Source organism: Ranitomeya variabilis, chromosome 4 (genome assembly GCF_051348905.1).
Source record: "Ranitomeya variabilis isolate aRanVar5 chromosome 4, aRanVar5.hap1, whole genome shotgun sequence".
Taxonomy (NCBI): Eukaryota; Metazoa; Chordata; class Amphibia; order Anura; family Dendrobatidae; genus Ranitomeya; species Ranitomeya variabilis.
Genome location: NC_135235.1, coordinates 297,545,196 through 297,563,147, shown reverse-complemented (window position 1 = coordinate 297,563,147; position 17,952 = coordinate 297,545,196). Strand labels below are relative to the sequence as shown.

Below are 17,952 nucleotides of genomic sequence, written 5' to 3'. Positions count from 1 at the left end.
ATCATCGTGTAAACTCAGCCTTAGGCCCCATTCACACTTCCGGTTTTCACATACGAGTGCTATCCGCGGATTTCACAGATAGCATTCGTACATGTAATAGACTAAGGGTCCATTCATATGTCCGTGATTTCCCGCAGACCGAAAAGTCTGGGAAAGAGACGTCCAATTTTGATTCGCGGGTCAGATGAAAATCGGCAATTCAAGTCAACGTGTCTGTGAAAAAAAAAAGCGACCGCACTCGGATGACATCTGAGTTCAGTCCAATTTGACAGAATAGAGAAGGTGGCAATTTTTTTAATTTTTTTTCTACGTGACGAGAAAATCATCTTAGAATAATCTGTCCATTTTTTTCATACGTTAAAAAATCCGACTTGTTGAATGAGACTTTACAGAGATTTTTAGAACCTTTGTACAAATGTTCATCCAGGTAATCGTGGCCCTATGGATATCAATTTTCCCAAAGGTCTTATTCCTCTTCTTCCTAATTACTAAGGTTTTCTATACAGCATTCACACTCCGGGAAAACATCATTGTATAATTTTTCATTTTTGTATTTGTAAGCACTGACATTCTCATCACTGAACCTCCCGGCTCATGCAATAGATTTAGCACTGAGAGCTGAATCAGGATTTGCAGCCAGTCCAGGATGTGTGTCAGGAGGAAGGAGTGGTCTGTACGGCTATCCTCCTGCCAGTAGTGCAGCCTCCAGTCTGTGACAGCCCAGTCTGCTCCAGGTCACAATCTTCTGCGCTTTCTGCATCGGTGATAGGGGAGAAACATGGACTTCTTCAATAAGATTTTCAAGTCAAGCAACAAAAACAGGCCTGGCTCCTCCGATCAGCAGGTAACGTACTGATGGTGGCAGAACAGGATGTGCGACAACCTGCTGATTTCTGACCAAGCAGGAAACAGTCGAGGGGGCAAAAGTAATCAAGGGGAACCGCAACTTTAGGATTTTGTAACTTATTTTTACAGGCAAAGAATATATACTATCTATCTATCTATCTATCTATCAGTTGTGGGTGTGTTCGCCTTTAACGATCAAACCACTGATTGCTTCTCATATGGCTAGGGTCACACCAATGTGTATTTTCTCACCGGAGAAAATCGTTCCGATTATGCCATTCATACTCTGATCAGAGTTTCATCGAAGTGTGATCCAATTCTCTCAAGTGAGAAGATGGAAAAAAAAATTCTCCATCTTCTCCATTGTGTCAGTCCCTTATATCTTCCCAGTGCAGTCTGATGTTTTCCACAGACTCATTGACTTGCATGGCCAAGTACGATCCAAATATCGGATCAAATTCAGGTATAATGCGATTTTTTTTATTTTTATTTTTTCCCCTCGAATAAATCAAAGATGTGCACGGAACCGTAGAATAACATTGGTCCGAGTACAATCTGATGTTTTGCCGGATCGCACTTTGACCGATGCTCATGTGCTCGGGACGTTCTCCCAAAAATATCAGAAAGCGCTCCGTGCTGAAATTCAGAAAAGGATAATGGACTAAAATGTTTTAATAAATTCTGTTATCGTTTTTGAGTATTTTTCTCTAATATTATTTCTTATATTAATATAACACCATCACCTCCCCTGCTTGTTTATTCATTTAATAATTCATAATAAAGGGGGAAGAATCCATCAATGCAAAAATACAACATATAAACAGGCCAGATACTGGTAACAAGTACCGACCGTGAGGATATTATCATGTATGCTTGTATTCCTGTATATTGATGACTATGGGTCCATTGTGGAACCCATTTTTGTGTTTTTTTCAGCGATCACTTTTTAATTTTTCATTGATGTAACTGTGTGAGGTTTTGTTTTATGCTGGAGAAATGTTATTTTTTTTCAGCACTATTTGGGGGTATGAATTTATTTTATTTACATAGCGCCATTAATTCCGCAGCACTTTACAGATATTATTATATCACTGTCCCCGTTGGGGCTTATAATCTAAATTCCCTATCAATATGTCTTTGGATAAAAGACTGTATAATTTAAAGGGAGCCTTACAGGAGGCTCATGCATCCCAAATTGTTGGCAACATGAATCATAAACTGGCTGTTATGGCATCTGTGTAGCTTTTAAATCCTTTGTAAAGCGAGCCGTGGACTATGCGACTCAGATGACTACTCCGAGGCAAATCCACAATTTCTTCTCCCCACCTGGCTAAAGGGCTCACCTAAAATAACAGATCTCTTCCTTTGCACACTTAAGCAAAGGTCACATGACCGTATTTTCTCTGAGAAAATCCGTCCAATTATGCTAATCACATTGATCAAACTTTGATCAGAGTGTGACTATAGTGTGATCCGATTTTCTTGGATGAGAAGATGGAAAATAAAAAATTTCTCCATCTTTTCCATTCTGTCAGTCCATGAAAATCGGACTGCACTCAGATGTCATCTGAGTGCAGTCCGATGTTTTCGACGGACTCATTGACATACATGGCCTTGTGTGATCCGAATTACAGATGCAAATCGTGCAATTTTTAACTCGGACAGACTAGGTCCAAGGAAAAAAATCTGAGCTGTACACAGCCCCATAGTCTAACAGTGGTCCTAGTGAGATCCAATGTTTTGTCAGATCACACTTGGACTGAAAATATGATCGTGCATTATTATTATTATTACTATTATTATTATTTATTGTTATAGCGCCATTTATTCCATGGCGCTTTACATGTGAGGAGGGGTATACATAATAAAAACAAGTACAATAATCTTAAACAATACAAGTCATAACTGGTACAGTAGGAGAGAGGACCCTGCCCGCGAGGGCTCACAATCTACAAGGGATGGGTGAGGATACCGTAGGCAAGGATAGAGCTGGTCATGCAGCGGTTTGGTTGATCGGTGGTTACTGCAGGTTGTAGGCTTGTCGGAAGAGGTGGGTCTTCAGGCTCTCTGTGCATGAGCCCATAGAGAGAGAAACTATCAGTCTAATGGGGTTGGGTAGGGAGAAGCCATCTTGAACTAGTCATCTGAATTGGGTATTTATACTGGAAACACACATGCAGTCTTAGGCCTCTTTCACACGTCCGTGTCTCCAATATGTGTGGTGACACATGTACCGGAGACACTTACACATGTAGACCCATTCAAGTGAATGAGTCTGTGCACATGTCAGTGTGTTTCCACAGACTGTGTGTATGTGGGCAAAACATGCTGACATGTCTGTTTTTTACAGTCAGCATTGGACACACAACACCCCTCGCACGGGTGACACACATGGATGTCATCTATGTGACACGCACCGGCGCCAACAAAGAAGCGGTACAATAAGCGCTGTTCCCTGGGGCCGGATGCTGAAGATGGCTGTCATCATTCTCCCCTGCTCTGCCGGCGATCAGTGGGAGCAGGGAAATATGATGAGAGTTACACTGTGTTCCAAATTATTATGCACAAAGAGTTTAGGAGTGATAAGGTTAGAATTTTTTTGTTTGTCATTTAAACTCATTGATGGTGATGTGTGTCAGGGCTCTTTATATCACTGAAAGCAATTGCAGATACCTGTGCAAATTAGTTTGGCAGGTGTGTCCAAATAAAGGCAAGACTACTTAAGAAGGCTGTTCCACATTATTAAGCAGCCTACATTTTTTGCCAAAATGGGAAAGAAAAAGGATGTGTCGGCTGCTGAGAAGCAACAAATTGTGGAGTATTTAGGTCAAGGCATGACTACAATCAACATTGCCAAGACACTTCATCGTGATCATCACACAATCAAGAAGTATGTAGCTGATTCCCAGCACACACGTGTGCGTGCTGATAAGGAAAAATTGAGGACCCTTTCCAACAGGCAATTGCGTAAGGTTAAAGAGCAGCTGCAAAAATGCCTGGTCATAGCAGCAGACAAGTTTTTGAAGCTGCTGGTGCCTCCAACGTCCCCAGAACAACAAGATGCAGGGTCCTTCAGAGGTTTGCAGCTGTGCGTAAGCCATCCTGTCGACCACCTCTATCCACTGCACACAAGCAGAAACGGCTTTGGGTTGGAATCATGGGGAGAGATTGTCGGCCCCTTTATGATCCCTGAAGGGGTAAAGATGAACTCCATAATCTATGTGGAGTTTCTAAAACAACACTTCCTGCCATGGTTCAAGAGGAAGAACCGTGCTTTCCGCAGCAAGATCATTTTCATGCATGATAATGCACCGTCTCATGCTGCAAAAAACACCTCTGCATCTCTGGCTGCTATGGGCATAAAAGAGGACAAACTTATGGTGTGGCCACTAGGGTTGAGCGACTTTCATTTTTTTAAGATCGAGTAGGGTTTTGGGAAACCCGATTTTGTCCAGAGTCGAGTCGAGTGCAGTCGGCCGATTATCGCTAAAAGTCGGGGATCGACCGAAACACGAAACCCAATGCAAGTCAATGGGGAAGCATAGTCGGCAGTGAGTGGAGGCCAGGAAAACACCTACAGTGCCCATTTTAATGCCAAAAACATCCATTCTTGTTTCTGAAGCTTGCCAATCTTAATTAACTGTATAATAATAGTTGGGCATAGGGAATTGGGGGAAAGTTGTGGGGGGAGTAGGGCTGGCTCAAGTTTTTCGTGGGCCCAGGAAATGCGGACTACGTCACGGCGGTGTTGCAGGGAAAGGTAAGTATTTAAACGTTGCAAGTGCTGTGATCCTGAGCAAGCAGGGGGGGGGCCCACTCGTTCGCATTGGCACTGGCACAGGGCCCCTCAAAGTACGGCGGTGTGTTTGCATGGCGGGGGCGCCTCCCACCAGCAGCGACACTTTTGCGTACTCTGAGGGGCCCTGTGCCAGTGACGTCGCCAACGAGTATGCCCCCCCACCTGATGAAGGAACCTGCACTTTCATCTGCACCTTCCTCTTTGTCCCTGTGTAAGGTGGTATAACATGCGGGAAGGGGAACCTTACTTTCAGCAGGGTCAGATTCTGGCTGTGTAGAGTACAAGGGGAATGTAGTGGTCTAGGTCAATGTACCAGCAGACTCATTTAGCAGTGGCTGGGCAATGGGCAGGATGAGGAGGAAACAGATATAGGGCCAAAGAATAAAGTAGGCTAAATGCAGTTCAAAATTGGTAACAGGACTAAACAGGCGGCATTGCTTTGTTCAGTGGAGTAGCAAACCCAAGAGCAGCAGACACTGTTTCAAGGGCCTAACCACACTAGTAGGCCAAATGCAGTTTAATATCTGATAGTATAGGGCGAAAGCCAGAATGTGGAAGCTCAGCTTTGTTCAGTTGAGGACAACACCAGGGAGGGGCAGACACCTTTAGTAGGCCGGAAAAGCCTATTGCATTTTTTAAAATGGTAATTTGGAGCAGAAGGTTGAAGCTCAGCTTTATTTAGTTGAGGACAACACCAGGCAGGGGCACACAGACAGACACCTTTAGTAGGCCGGAAAAGCCTATTGCATTTTTTAAAATGGTAATTTGGAGCAGAAGGTTGCAGCTCAGCTTTATTTAGTTGAGGGCAACACCAGGGAGGGGCAGAAGCCGTTAGTAGGCCCTAACCACCATTTTGTTTTTTAAAAACCACTTAATGAGAGCCGGAAGGTTGAAGCTCAGCTTTATTCAGTTGAGGACAACACCAGGCAGGGGCACACAGACAGACACCTTTAGTAGGCCGGAAAAGCCTATTGCATTTTTTAAAATGGTAATTTGGAGCAGAAGGTTGAAGCTCAGCTTTATTTAGTTGAGGGCAACACCAGGGAGGGGCAGAAGCCGTTAGTAGGCCCTAACCACCATTTTGTTTTTTAAAAACCACTTAATGAGAGCCGGAAGGTTGAAGCTCAGCTTTATTCAGTTGAGGACAACACCAGGCAGGGGCCCACAGACAGACACCTTTAGTAGGCCGGAAAAGCCTATTGCATTTTTTAAAATGGTAATTTGGAGCAGAAGGTTGAAGCTCAGCTTTATTCAGTTGAGGACAACACCAGGCAGGGGCACACAGACAGACACCTTTAGTAGGCCGGAAAAGCCTATTGCATTTTTTAAAATGGTAATTTGGAGCAGAAGGTTGAAGCTCAGCTTTATTTAGTTGAGGGCAACACCAGGGAGGGGCAGAAGCCGTTAGTAGGCCCTAACCACCATTTTGTTTTTTAAAAACCACTTAATGAGAGCCGGAAGGTTGAAGCTCAGCTTTATTCAGTTGAGGACAACACCAGGCAGGGGCACACAGACAGACACCTTTAGTAGGCCGGAAAAGCCTATTGCATTTTTTAAAATGGTAATTTGGAGCAGAAGGTTGAAGCTCAGCTTTATTTAGTTGAGGACAACACCAGGCAGGGGCACACAGACAGACACCTTTAGTAGGCCGGAAAAGCCTATTGCATTTTTTAAAATGGTAATTTGGAGCAGAAGGTTGAAGCTCAGCTTTATTTAGTTGAGGGCAACACCAGGGAGGGGCAGAAGCCGTTAGTAGGCCCTAACCACCATTTTGTTTTTTAAAAACCACTTAATGAGAGCCGGAAGGTTGAAGCTCAGCTTTATTCAGTTGAGGACAACACCAGGCAGGGGCACACAGACAGACACCTTTAGTAGGCCGGAAAAGCCTATTGCATTTTTTAAAATGGTAATTTGGAGCAGAAGGTTGAAGCTCAGCTTTATTTAGTTGAGGACAACACCAGGCAGGGGCACACAGACAGACACCTTTAGTAGGCCGGAAAAGCCTATTGCATTTTTTAAAATGGTAATTTGGAGCAGAAGGTTGAAGCTCAGCTTTATTTAGTTGAGGACAACACCAGGCAGGGGCACACAGACAGACACCTTTAGTAGGCCGGAAAAGCCTATTGCATTTTTTAAAATGGTAATTTGGAGCAGAAGGTTGAAGCTCAGCTTTATTTAGTTGAGGGCAACACCAGGGAGGGGCAGAAGCCGTTAGTAGGCCCTAACCACCATTTTGTTTTTTAAAAACCACTTAATGAGAGCCGGAAGGTTGAAGCTCAGCTTTATTCAGTTGAGGACAACACCAGGCAGGGGCACACAGACAGACACCTTTAGTAGGCCGGAAAAGCCTATTGCATTTTTTAAAATGGTAATTTGGAGCAGAAGGTTGAAGCTCAGCTTTATTCAGTTGAGGACAACACCAGGCAGGGGCACACAGACAGACACCTTTAGTAGGCCGGAAAAGCCTATTGCATTTTTTAAAATGGTAATTTGGAGCAGAAGGTTGAAGCTCAGCTTTATTTAGTTGAGGGCAACACCAGGGAGGGGCAGAAGCCGTTAGTAGGCCCTAACCACCATTTTGTTTTTTAAAAACCACTTAATGAGAGCCGGAAGGTTGAAGCTCAGCTTTATTCAGTTGAGGACAACACCAGGCAGGGGCACACAGACAGACACCTTTAGTAGGCCGGAAAAGCCTATTGCATTTTTTAAAATGGTAATTTGGAGCAGAAGGTTGAAGCTCAGCTTTATTTAGTTGAGGGCAACACCAGGGAGGGGCAGAAGCCGTTAGTAGGCCCTAACCACCATTTTGTTTTTTAAAAACCACTTAATGAGAGCCGGAAGGTTGAAGCTCAGCTTTATTCAGTTGAGGACAACACCAGGCAGGGGCACACAGACAGACACCTTTAGTAGGCCGGAAAAGCCTATTGCATTTTTTAAAATGGTAATTTGGAGCAGAAGGTTGAAGCTCAGCTTTATTCAGTTGAGGACAACACCAGGCAGGGGCACACAGACAGACACCTTTAGTAGGCCGGAAAAGCCTATTGCATTTTTTAAAATGGTAATTTGGAGCAGAAGGTTGAAGCTCAGCTTTATTTAGTTGAGGACAACACCAGGCAGGGGCACACAGACAGACACCTTTAGTAGGCAGGAAAAGCCTATTGCATTTTTTGAAATGGTAATTTGGAGCAGAAGGTTGAAGCTCAGCTTTATTTAGTTGAGGGCAACACCAGGGAGGGGCAGAAGCCGTTAGTAGGCCCTAACCACCATTTTGTTTTTTAAAAACCACTTAATGAGAGCCGGAAGGTTGAAGCTCAGCTTTATTCAGTTGAGGACAACACCAGGCAGGGGCACACAGACAGACACCTTTAGTAGGCCGGAAAAGCCTATTGCATTTTTTAAAATGGTAATTTGGAGCAGAAGGTTGAAGCTCAGCTTTATTTAGTTGAGGGCAACACCAGGGAGGGGCAGAAGCCGTTAGTAGGCCCTAACCACCATTTTGTTTTTTAAAAACCACTTAATGAGAGCCGGAAGGTTGAAGCTCAGCTTTATTCAGTTGAGGACAACACCAGGCAGGGGCACACAGACAGACACCTTTAGTAGGCCGGAAAAGCCTATTGCATTTTTTAAAATGGTAATTTGGAGCAGAAGGTTGAAGCTCAGCTTTATTTAGTTGAGGACAACACCAGGCAGGGGCACACAGACAGACACCTTTAGTAGGCCGGAAAAGCCTATTGCATTTTTTAAAATGGTAATTTGGAGCAGAAGGTTGAAGCTCAGCTTTATTTAGTTGAGGGCAACACCAGGGAGGGGCAGAAGCCGTTAGTAGGCCCTAACAACCATTTTGTTTTTTAAAAACCACTTAATGAGAGCCGGAAGGTTGAAGCTCAGCTTTATTCAGTTGAGGACAACACCAGGCAGGGGCACACAGACAGACACCTTTAGTAGGCCGGAAAAGCCTATTGCATTTTTTAAAATGGTAATTTGGAGCAGAAGGTTGAAGCTCAGCTTTATTTAGTTGAGGACAACACCAGGCAGGGGCACACAGACAGACACCTTTAGTAGGCCAGAAAAGCCTATTGCATTTTTTAAAATGGTAATTTGGAGCAGAAGGTTGAAGCTCAGCTTTATTTAGTTGAGGGCAACACCAGGGAGGGGCAGAAGCCGTTAGTAGGCCCTAACCAAAGTTGAAGGCCAAATGCAGTTTAATTTCTGATACTATAGGCCGAAAGCCAGAAGGTGGAAGCTCCGATTTAGACAGTGGAGGACAATTTGAATTAGGGACTGCAGACAGACTTAGTAGGCTGTCCCCTGTGGACCATGCATCCAACACATTAACCCATTGCGCCGTAATGGACACGTAATCTTCCGTGGCCATGCCTACAGGTCCATGCGTCTGTTGTCAGGTGCACCTTTGTACTCACAGATTGCCAGAGTGCATGGACAATGCGGTCTTCTACATGCTGGTGGAGGGTTGGGATGGCTTTTCTCGCAAAAGAAGTGTCGACTGGTTAGCTTGTAGCGTGGTACAGCGTAGTCCATCATGGCCTTATTAATAGTAAATAAAATATATAACTAGGCTCTATGAACTTTTAAATAGGTTCCAGGGGTACACGGGCAGCATTGGTGTGGTCAGTGGAGGAGTATTGCAAGTAGGGGCTGCAGACAGGCTATCAAAGGCCTAAAATACCAAACAGTAGGCACTCATGGCAGTTTTACATCGGTTACATGGATACACAGGCAGGCACTCCAGGCAGCATTGTGGTCAGTGGAGGAGTATTGCAAGTAGGGGCCGCAGACAGGCTATCAAAGGCCTAAAATAACAAACAGTAGGCAGTCATGGCAGTTTTACATCGGTTACATGGATACACAGGCAGGCAATCCAGGCAGCATTGTGGTCAGTGGAGGAGTATTGCAAGTAGGGGCCGCAGACAGGCTATCAAAGGCCTAAAATAACAAACAGTAGGCAGTCATGGCAGTTTTACATCGGTTACATGGATACACAGGCAGGCACTCCAGGCAGCATTGTGGTCAGTGGAGGAGTATTGCAAGTAGGGGCCGCAGACAGGCTATCAAAGGCCTAAAATAACAAACAATAGGCTCATTGCAGTTTTACAGCGGTTACATGGATAGACGGGCAGGCAGCTTGGTGGTGAGTGGAGGAGTATTTAAAGTAGGGACCGCAGACAGGCTTCAAAGGCCTAACATAAGAAAATGGGCTGGCTGTAGGCACTTTATAATTGGTTCCAGGGGTACACGGGCAGCAGTGGTCTGGCCAGTGGAGGACTAGTGGAAGGAGGGACCGCAGACAGGCTTCAAAGGCCTAACATAAAAAAATGGGCTGGCTGTAGGCACTTTATAATTGGTTCCAGGGGTACACGGGCAGCAGTGGTCTGGCCAGTGGAGGACTAGTGGAAGGAGGGACCGCAGACAGGCTTCAAAGGCCTAACATAAAAAAATGGGCTGGCTGTAGGCACTTTATAATTGGTTCCAGGGGTACACGGGCAGCAGTGGTCTGGTCAGTGGAGGACTAGTGGAAGGAGGGACCGCAGACAGGCTTCAAAGGCCTAACATAAAAAAATGGGCTGGCTGTAGGCACTTTATAATTGGTTCCAGGGGTACACGGGCAGCAGTGGTCTGGCCAGTGGAGGACTAGTGGAAGGAGGGACCGCAGACAGGCTTCAAAGGCCTAACATAAAAAAATGGGCTGGCTGTAGGCACTTTATAATTGGTTCCAGGGGTACACGGGCAGCAGTGGTCTGGCCAGTGGAGGACTAGTGGAAGGAGGGACCGCAGACAGGCTTCAAAGGCCTAACATAAAAAAATGGGCTGGCTGTAGGCACTTTATAATTGGTTCCAGGGGTACACGGGCAGCAGTGGTCTGGTCAGTGGAGGACTAGTGGAAGGAGGGACCGCAGACAGGCTTCAAAGGCCTAACATAAAAAAATGGGCTGGCTGTAGGCACTTTATAATTGGTTCCAGGGGTACACGGGCAGCAGTGGTCTGGTCAGTGGAGGACTAGTGGAAGGAGGGACCGCAGACAGGCTTCAAAGGCCTAACATAAAAAAATGGGCTGGCTGTAGGCACTTTATAATTGGTTCCAGGGGTACACGGGCAGCAGTGGTCTGGTCAGTGGAGGACTAGTGGAAGGAGGGACCGCAGACAGGCTTCAAAGGCCTAACATAAAAAAATGGGCTGGCTGTAGGCACTTTATAATTGGTTCCAGGGGTACACGGGCAGCAGTGGTCTGGCCAGTGGAGGACTAGTGGAAGGAGGGACCGCAGACAGGCTTCAAAGGCCTAACATAAAAAAATGGGCTGGCTGTAGGCACTTTATAATTGGTTCCAGGGGTACACGGGCAGCAGTGGTCTGGCCAGTGGAGGACTAGTGGAAGGAGGGACCGCAGACAGGCTTCAAAGGCTTAACATAAAAAAATGGGCTGGCTGTAGGCACTTTATAATTGGTTCCAGGGGTACACGGGCAGCAGTGGTCTGGCCAGTGGAGGACTAGTGGAAGGAGGGACCGCAGACAGGCTTCAAAGGCCTAACATAAAAAAATGGGCTGGCTGTAGGCACTTTATAATTGGTTCCAGGGGTACACGGGCAGCAGTGGTCTGGTCAGTGGAGGACTAGTGGAAGGAGGGACCGCAGACAGGCTTCAAAGGCCTAACATAAAAAAATGGGCTGGCTGTAGGCACTTTATAATTGGTTCCAGGGGTACACGGGCAGCAGTGGTCTGGCCAGTGGAGGACTAGTGGAAGGAGGGACCGCAGACAGGCTTCAAAGGCCTAACATAAAAAAATGGGCTGGCTGTAGGCACTTTATAATTGGTTCCAGGGGTACACGGGCAGCAGTGGTCTGGTCAGTGGAGGACTAGTGGAAGGAGGGACCGCAGACAGGCTTCAAAGGCCTAACATAAAAAAATGGGCTGGCTGTAGGCACTTTATAATTGGTTCCAGGGGTACACGGGCAGCAGTGGTCTGGTCAGTGGAGGACTAGTGGAAGGAGGGACCGCAGACAGGCTTCAAAGGCCTAAAATAACAAACAATAGGCTCATGGCAGTTTTACAGCGGTTACATGGATACACGGGCAGCTTGGTGGTGAGTGGAGGAGTAGTGCAAGGAGTGTCTGTCCCAGTACTCCCAAAATATAAATAGATGTTAATGTCTCGCAAAACAACCAAAACAAAAAAAAAGGTGGCATACTTAGGTACAGGGGTGGGCTCATCTGCTGAGTTTCTGACATAGTAATTTGGCAGTAACTATTTAATGGTGCCAATATAGGACACAGACACAGACTACTTTAAGTTGCATCATAGATGTCTACAAATTTGTATTGTCAGTGCCAGACATTGAATGATGTCAGCGAATAGACTAAAGATTGGTGGAGCTGTGCGACATAATTTTGCATGTGGTAGAGCACATTTTGAGCTGGGGTAGGGGGGAACTCTCTAGAGGCCGGCGGGACCGCCCCAGGGCCCCTCATGTTACAACGGTGTGTCTGACGTTGGGTGCGCACCACCACCGCCAGAGACACTACATTGTACTATGAGGGACCCAGTAGCAATGCCGTCAACCAAAAGCGAGCACACCCACCTCTTCAGACAAACAGCAGTCTCACGGGTGCTTGCGCCAAGTCGCGATACCACGGCCCCGTGTGGGGAGTTTTGCCATTTAGGGAGGTGTAAACATGTCGTATGCTGTACAATCAGCTGCAGCAAATTAGACATTAGAAAAGTAATTCACAGGCAAGAGCTTTTCATAGGAAAGCTAGGTGTCGGCCGGGCAAGGTGGGGCAAAAGATTTCGAAATCCAGTTGTGGTTCATTTTAATGAATGTTAGATCGTCAACATTTTGGGTAGCCAGACGAGTCCTTTTTTCGGTTAATATTGAACCTGCAGCACTGAATACTCTTTCTGATAGGACGCTTGCTGCCGGGCAAGCAAGCTCCTGCAATGCATATTCTGCCAATTCTGGCCAGGTGTCTAATTTGGAGGCCCAGTAATCAAATGGGAATGACGGTTGAGGGAGAACATCGATAAGGGATGAAAAATAGTTAGTAACCATACTGGACAAATGTTGTCTCCTGTCACTTTCAATTGATGCAGCAGTACCTGTCCTGTCTGCGGTCATAGCAAAATCACTCCACAACCTGGTCAGAAAACCCCTCTGTCCAACGCCACTTCTGATGTGTGCACCCCTAACACTCCTAGTCTGCTGCCCCCTGGAGCTCGTGTGAGAACGATCACGTGCGCTGTGTGCTGGGAATGCCTGAAGCAAACGGTCAACAAGAGTTGATTGTTTGGTTGCTAATATTAGTTCCAAGTTCTCATGTGGCATAATATTTTGCAATTTGCCTTTATAGCGTGGATCAAGGAGGCAGGCCAACCAGTAATCGTCATCGTTCATCATTTTCGTAATGCGTGTGTCCCTTTTTAGGATACGTAAGGCATAATCCGCCATGTGGGCCAAAGTTCCAGTTGTCAAATCTCCGGTTGTGATTGGTTGAGGGGCAGTTGCAGGCAAATCTACGTCACTTGTGTCCCTCAAAAAACCAGAACCCGGCCGTGACACGCAACCAATTTCCTGTGCCCCCGGGAAAGGTTCGGCATTAAAAATATACTCATCCCCATCATCCTCCTCGTCCTCCACCTCCTCTTCGCCCGCTACCTCGTCCTGTACACTGCCCTGACCAGACAATGGCTGACTGTCATCAAGGCTTTCCTCTTCCTCTGGTGCAGACGCCTGCTCCTTTATGTGCGTCAAACTTTGCATCAGCAGACGCATTAGGGGGATGCTCATGCTTATTACGGCGTTGTCTGCACTAACCAGCCGTGTGCATTCCTCAAAACACTGAAGGACTTGACACATGTCTTGTATCTTAGACCACTGCACACCTGACAACTCCATGTCTGCCATCCTACTGCCTGCCCGTGTATCCTCCCACAAATAAATAACAGCACGCCTCTGTTCGCACAGTCTCTGAAGCATGTGCAGTGTTGAGTTCCACCTTGTTGCAACGTCTATGATGAGGCGATGCTGGGGAAGGTTCAAAGACCGCTGATAGGTCTGCATACGGCTGGCGTGTACAGGCGAACGTCGGATATGTGAGCAAAGTGCACGCACTTTGAGGAGCAGGTCGGAGAACCCAGGATAAGTTTTCAATAAGCACTGCACCACCAGGTTTAAGGTGTGAGCCAGGCAAGGAATGTGTTTCAGTTGGGAAAGGGAGATGGCAGCCATGAAATTCCTTCCGTTATCACTCACTACCTTGCCTGCCTCAAGATCTACTGTGCCCAGCCACGACTGCGTTTCTTGTTGCAAGAACTCGGACAGAACTTCCGCGGTGTGTCTGTTGTCGCCCAAACACTTCATAGCCAATACAGCCTGCTGACGCTTGGCAGTAGCTGGCCCATAATGGGACAACTGGTGTGCAACAGTGTCATCTGCCGATGGAGTGGTTGGCAGACTGCGTTCTGTGGAAGAGCTGTAGCTTCTGCAGGAGGACGAGGAGGAGGAGGAGGAGGGGGTGCGAACGCCTACAGCCAACTGTTTCCTAGACCGTGGGCTAGGCACAACTGTCCCTAAATTGATGTCGCCTGTGGACCCTGCATCCACCACATTCACCCAGTGTGCCGTGATGGACACATAACGTCCCTGGCCATGCCTACTGGTCCATGCATCTGTAGTCAGGTGCACCTTTGTACTCACAGATTGCCTGAGTGCATGGACGATGCGCTGTTTAACATGCTGGTGCAGGGCTGGGATGGCTTTTCTGGAAAAAAAGTGTCGACTGGGTAGCTCGTATCGTGGTTCAGCGTACTCCATCAGGGCTTTGAAAGCTTCGCTTTCAACTAACCGGTAGGGCATCATCTCTAACGAGATTAGTCTAGCTATGTGGGCGTTAAAACCCTGTGTACGCGGATGCGAGGATAAGTACTTCCTTTTTCTAACCAGAGTCTCATGTAGGGTGAGCTGGACTGGAGAGCTGGAGATCGTGGAACTTTCGGGTGTGCCGGTGTACATGGCAGACTGAGAGACGGTTGGAGACGGTATTGTTTCCGCCGGTGCCCTAGATGCAATATTTCCTCCTACAAAACTGGTGGTTCCCTGACCCTGACTGCTTTTGGCTGGCAAAGAAACCTGCACAGATACTGCCGGTGGTGCAGAAAATGGTGGCCTTACAGTGACGGAAGGGATGTTGCGTTGCTGACTAGCTTCATTGGCCGAGGGTGCTACAACCTTGAGGGACGTTTGGTAGTTAGTCCAGGCTTGAAAATGCATGGTGGTTAAGTGTCTATGCATGCAACTAGTATTTAGACTTTTCAGATTCTGACCTCTGCTTAAGCTAGTTGAACATTTTTGACAGATGACTTTGCGCTGATCAGTTGGATGTTGTTTAAAAAAATGCCAGACTGCACTCTTCCTAGACTCGGATCCCTTTTCAGGGATTGCAGACTGAGCTTTAACCGGATGGCAACGCTGTGCTCCAACAGGTTTTGGCTTTGACACGCGTTTTGGGCCAGATACGGGCCCGGCAGATGGAACCTGTTGCGATGTTGATGCCTGCTGCGGCCCCTCCTCCACCTCCGCTTCTGAACTACTGCCGCCTGCACCCTGTTCCCCCAATGGCTGCCAATCGGGGTCAATAACTGGGTCATCTATTACCTCCTCTTCGAGCTCGTGTGCAACTTCGTCTGTGTCACTGTGTCGGTCGGTGGTATAGCGTTCGTGGCGGGGCAACATAGTCTCATCAGGGTCTGATTGTGGATCTGTACCCTGAGAGGGCAATGTGGTGGTCTGAGTCAAAGGAGCAGCATAGTACTCTGGCTGTGGCTGTGCATCAGTGCACTCCATGTCAGAATATACTTGTAATGGGCATGGCCTGTTAAATGTTTCACTTTCTAAGCCAGGGACGGTATGTGTAAAGAGCTCCATGGAGTGACCCGTTGTGTCGCCTGCTGCATCCTTCTCTCTTGTTGTAGTTTTTGCTGAGGAGGACAAGGAAGCGACTTGTCCCTGACCGTGAACATCCACAAGCGACGCGCTGCTTTTACATTTACCAGTTTCGGAAGAGGAGGCAAAAGAGCTAGAGGCTGAGTCTGCAATGTAAGCCAAAACTTGCTGTTGCTGCTCCGCCTTTAAAAGCGGTTTTCCTACTCCCAGAAAAGAGAGCGTTCGAGGCCTTGTGTAGCCTGACGACGAAACTGGCTCCACAGCTCCAGACTTAGGTGGAATATTTTTATCCCCACGACCACCTGATGCTCCACTACCACTACCATCATTACCAGCTGACAATGAACGCCCACGACGACCTCTTGCACCAGACTTCCTCATTGTTTTAAAATCTTAACCAAAGTAACTTTATTTGTTGCTGTCAAACAACTTACACGGTGAGCTATAACTTCAGTATGATTTCAATATCCCTTAACAGGTTGGTGAGACCACAAGGAAAATCAGGCACAATGTTACACACTCTGTTTTCTGTGGCACAAAATCACAGAGATGACACACACGCAGGACTGTCACTCAAGCACTAATGTCAATATTAATCTCCCACCTAATTTATTTTTTTTTTTTTTCTCAGGGAGACTTTAGAAACCAAATAATATTAAAAAAAAAAAAAAAAAAAAAAAGGCTTTCTATGGCCCACAATTAGAGAGAGAGAGGTGGCACACCCAGGAGTCAAGACTGGCGCACAAGCTGAAAGGGCAATATTACTCTCCCACTGTTTTTTTATGTTTTGTTTTTTTTTTTTCAGGGAGACTTTAGAAACCAAATAATATTAAAAAAACAAAAAAAAAAAATAGCCTTTCTGTGGACCACTGAATGAGAGAGAGAGGTGGCACACCCAGGAGTCAAGACTGGCACACAAGCTGAAAGGGCAATATTACTCTCCCACTGTTTTTTTATGTTTTTTTTTTTTTTTTCAGGGAGACTTTAGAAACCAAATAATATTAAAAAAACCAAAAAAAAAAATAGCCTTTCTATGGCCCACTGAATGAGAGAGAGAGGTGGCACACCCAGGAGTCAAGACTGGCACACAAGCTGAAAGGGCAATATTACTCTCCCACTGTTTTTTTATGTATTTTTTGTTTTTTAAGGGAGACTTTAGAAACCCAATAATATTAAAAAAAAAAAAAAAAAAAAAAAAAGGCTTTCTATGGCCCACTGAATGAGAGAGAGAGGTGGCACACCCAGGAGTCAAGACTGGCACACAAGCTGAAAGGACAATATTACTCTCCCACTGTTTTTTTAGGTTTTTTTTTTTTTTTTCAGGGAGACTTTAGAAACCAAATAATATAAAAAAAATTAAATAAATAAATAGGCTTGCTATAGCCCACTGAATGAGAGATAGCACACACAGCAGTGACACACAAGCCCTGACTGAGGCCAATATTTTTCTCCCACTGATTGATGTAGTGTTTTTGTGTTGAGGTAGAATTTAGAACACAAATCACGGAAAAAATAAATAGGCTTTCTATGGCCCACTCAGTGAGAGATGGCACACACAGGGATGGCACTGTAGCAGAAATGCCAATCTTAATCTCCCACAAAAAAAACAAAAAAAAAAACAGGGACTGTCCTACAATTACTATCTCCCTGCAGTAATCTAAGCCAGGTATGGCAGGCAGCAATAGGAGTGGACTGATGCACAAATTAAATAAAAAGTGTGGACAAACAAAAAAGATAGCTGTGCAGAAAGGAAGGAACAAGAGGATATGTGCTTTGAAAAAAGCAGTTGGTTTGCACAGTGGCGTACACACAGCAATACAGCTATCACGGAGCCTTCTAGGGCAGCCCAATGAGCTACAGCGCTGAGGGGAAAAAAAATAAAAAATAGCTTCCACTGTTCCTGCACACCGAAGGTGGTGTTGGACAGTGCAAATCGCTGCAGCACAAGCGGTTTGGTGGTTAGTGGACCCTGCCTAACGCTCTCCCTGCTTCTGACGAAGCGGCAGCAACCTGTCCCTAAGCTCAGATCAGCAGCAGTAAGATGGCGGTCGGCGGGAACGCCCCTTTATAGCCCCTGTGACGCCGCAGACAGCAAGCCAATCACTGCAATGCCCTTCTCTAAGATGGTGGGGACCAGGATCTATGTCATCACGCTGCCCACACTCTGCGTTCACCTTCATTGGCTGAGAAATGGCGCTTTTCGCGTCATTGAAACGCGACTTTGGCGCGAAAGTCGCGTACCGCATGGCCGACAAGCACAGGGGTCGGATCGGGTTTCATGAGACGCCGACTTAGCCAAAAGTCGGCGACTTTTGAAAATGATCGACCCGTTTCGCTCAACCCTAGTGGCCACCAT

General features: G+C 46.3%; 1 protein-coding gene across 2 annotated transcripts in view; it reads left to right on the top strand.

The window, feature by feature from the left end:
- Positions 1-637: 637 nt before the first annotated feature.
- Positions 638-17,952, top strand: part of LOC143764581 (putative oxidoreductase YteT) — a 176,996-nt gene continuing 159,681 nt past the window's right edge. Inside the window, exon 1 of one of the 2 annotated variants that reach the window (XM_077250282.1) lies at positions 638-844. In XM_077250282.1, coding sequence (XP_077106397.1) covers positions 779-844 — 66 coding nt within the window. In that variant the 5' untranslated portion in view covers positions 638-778. The remainder of the gene's footprint in view (positions 845-17,952) is intronic. The other variant, XM_077250283.1, reaches the window with a different exon arrangement.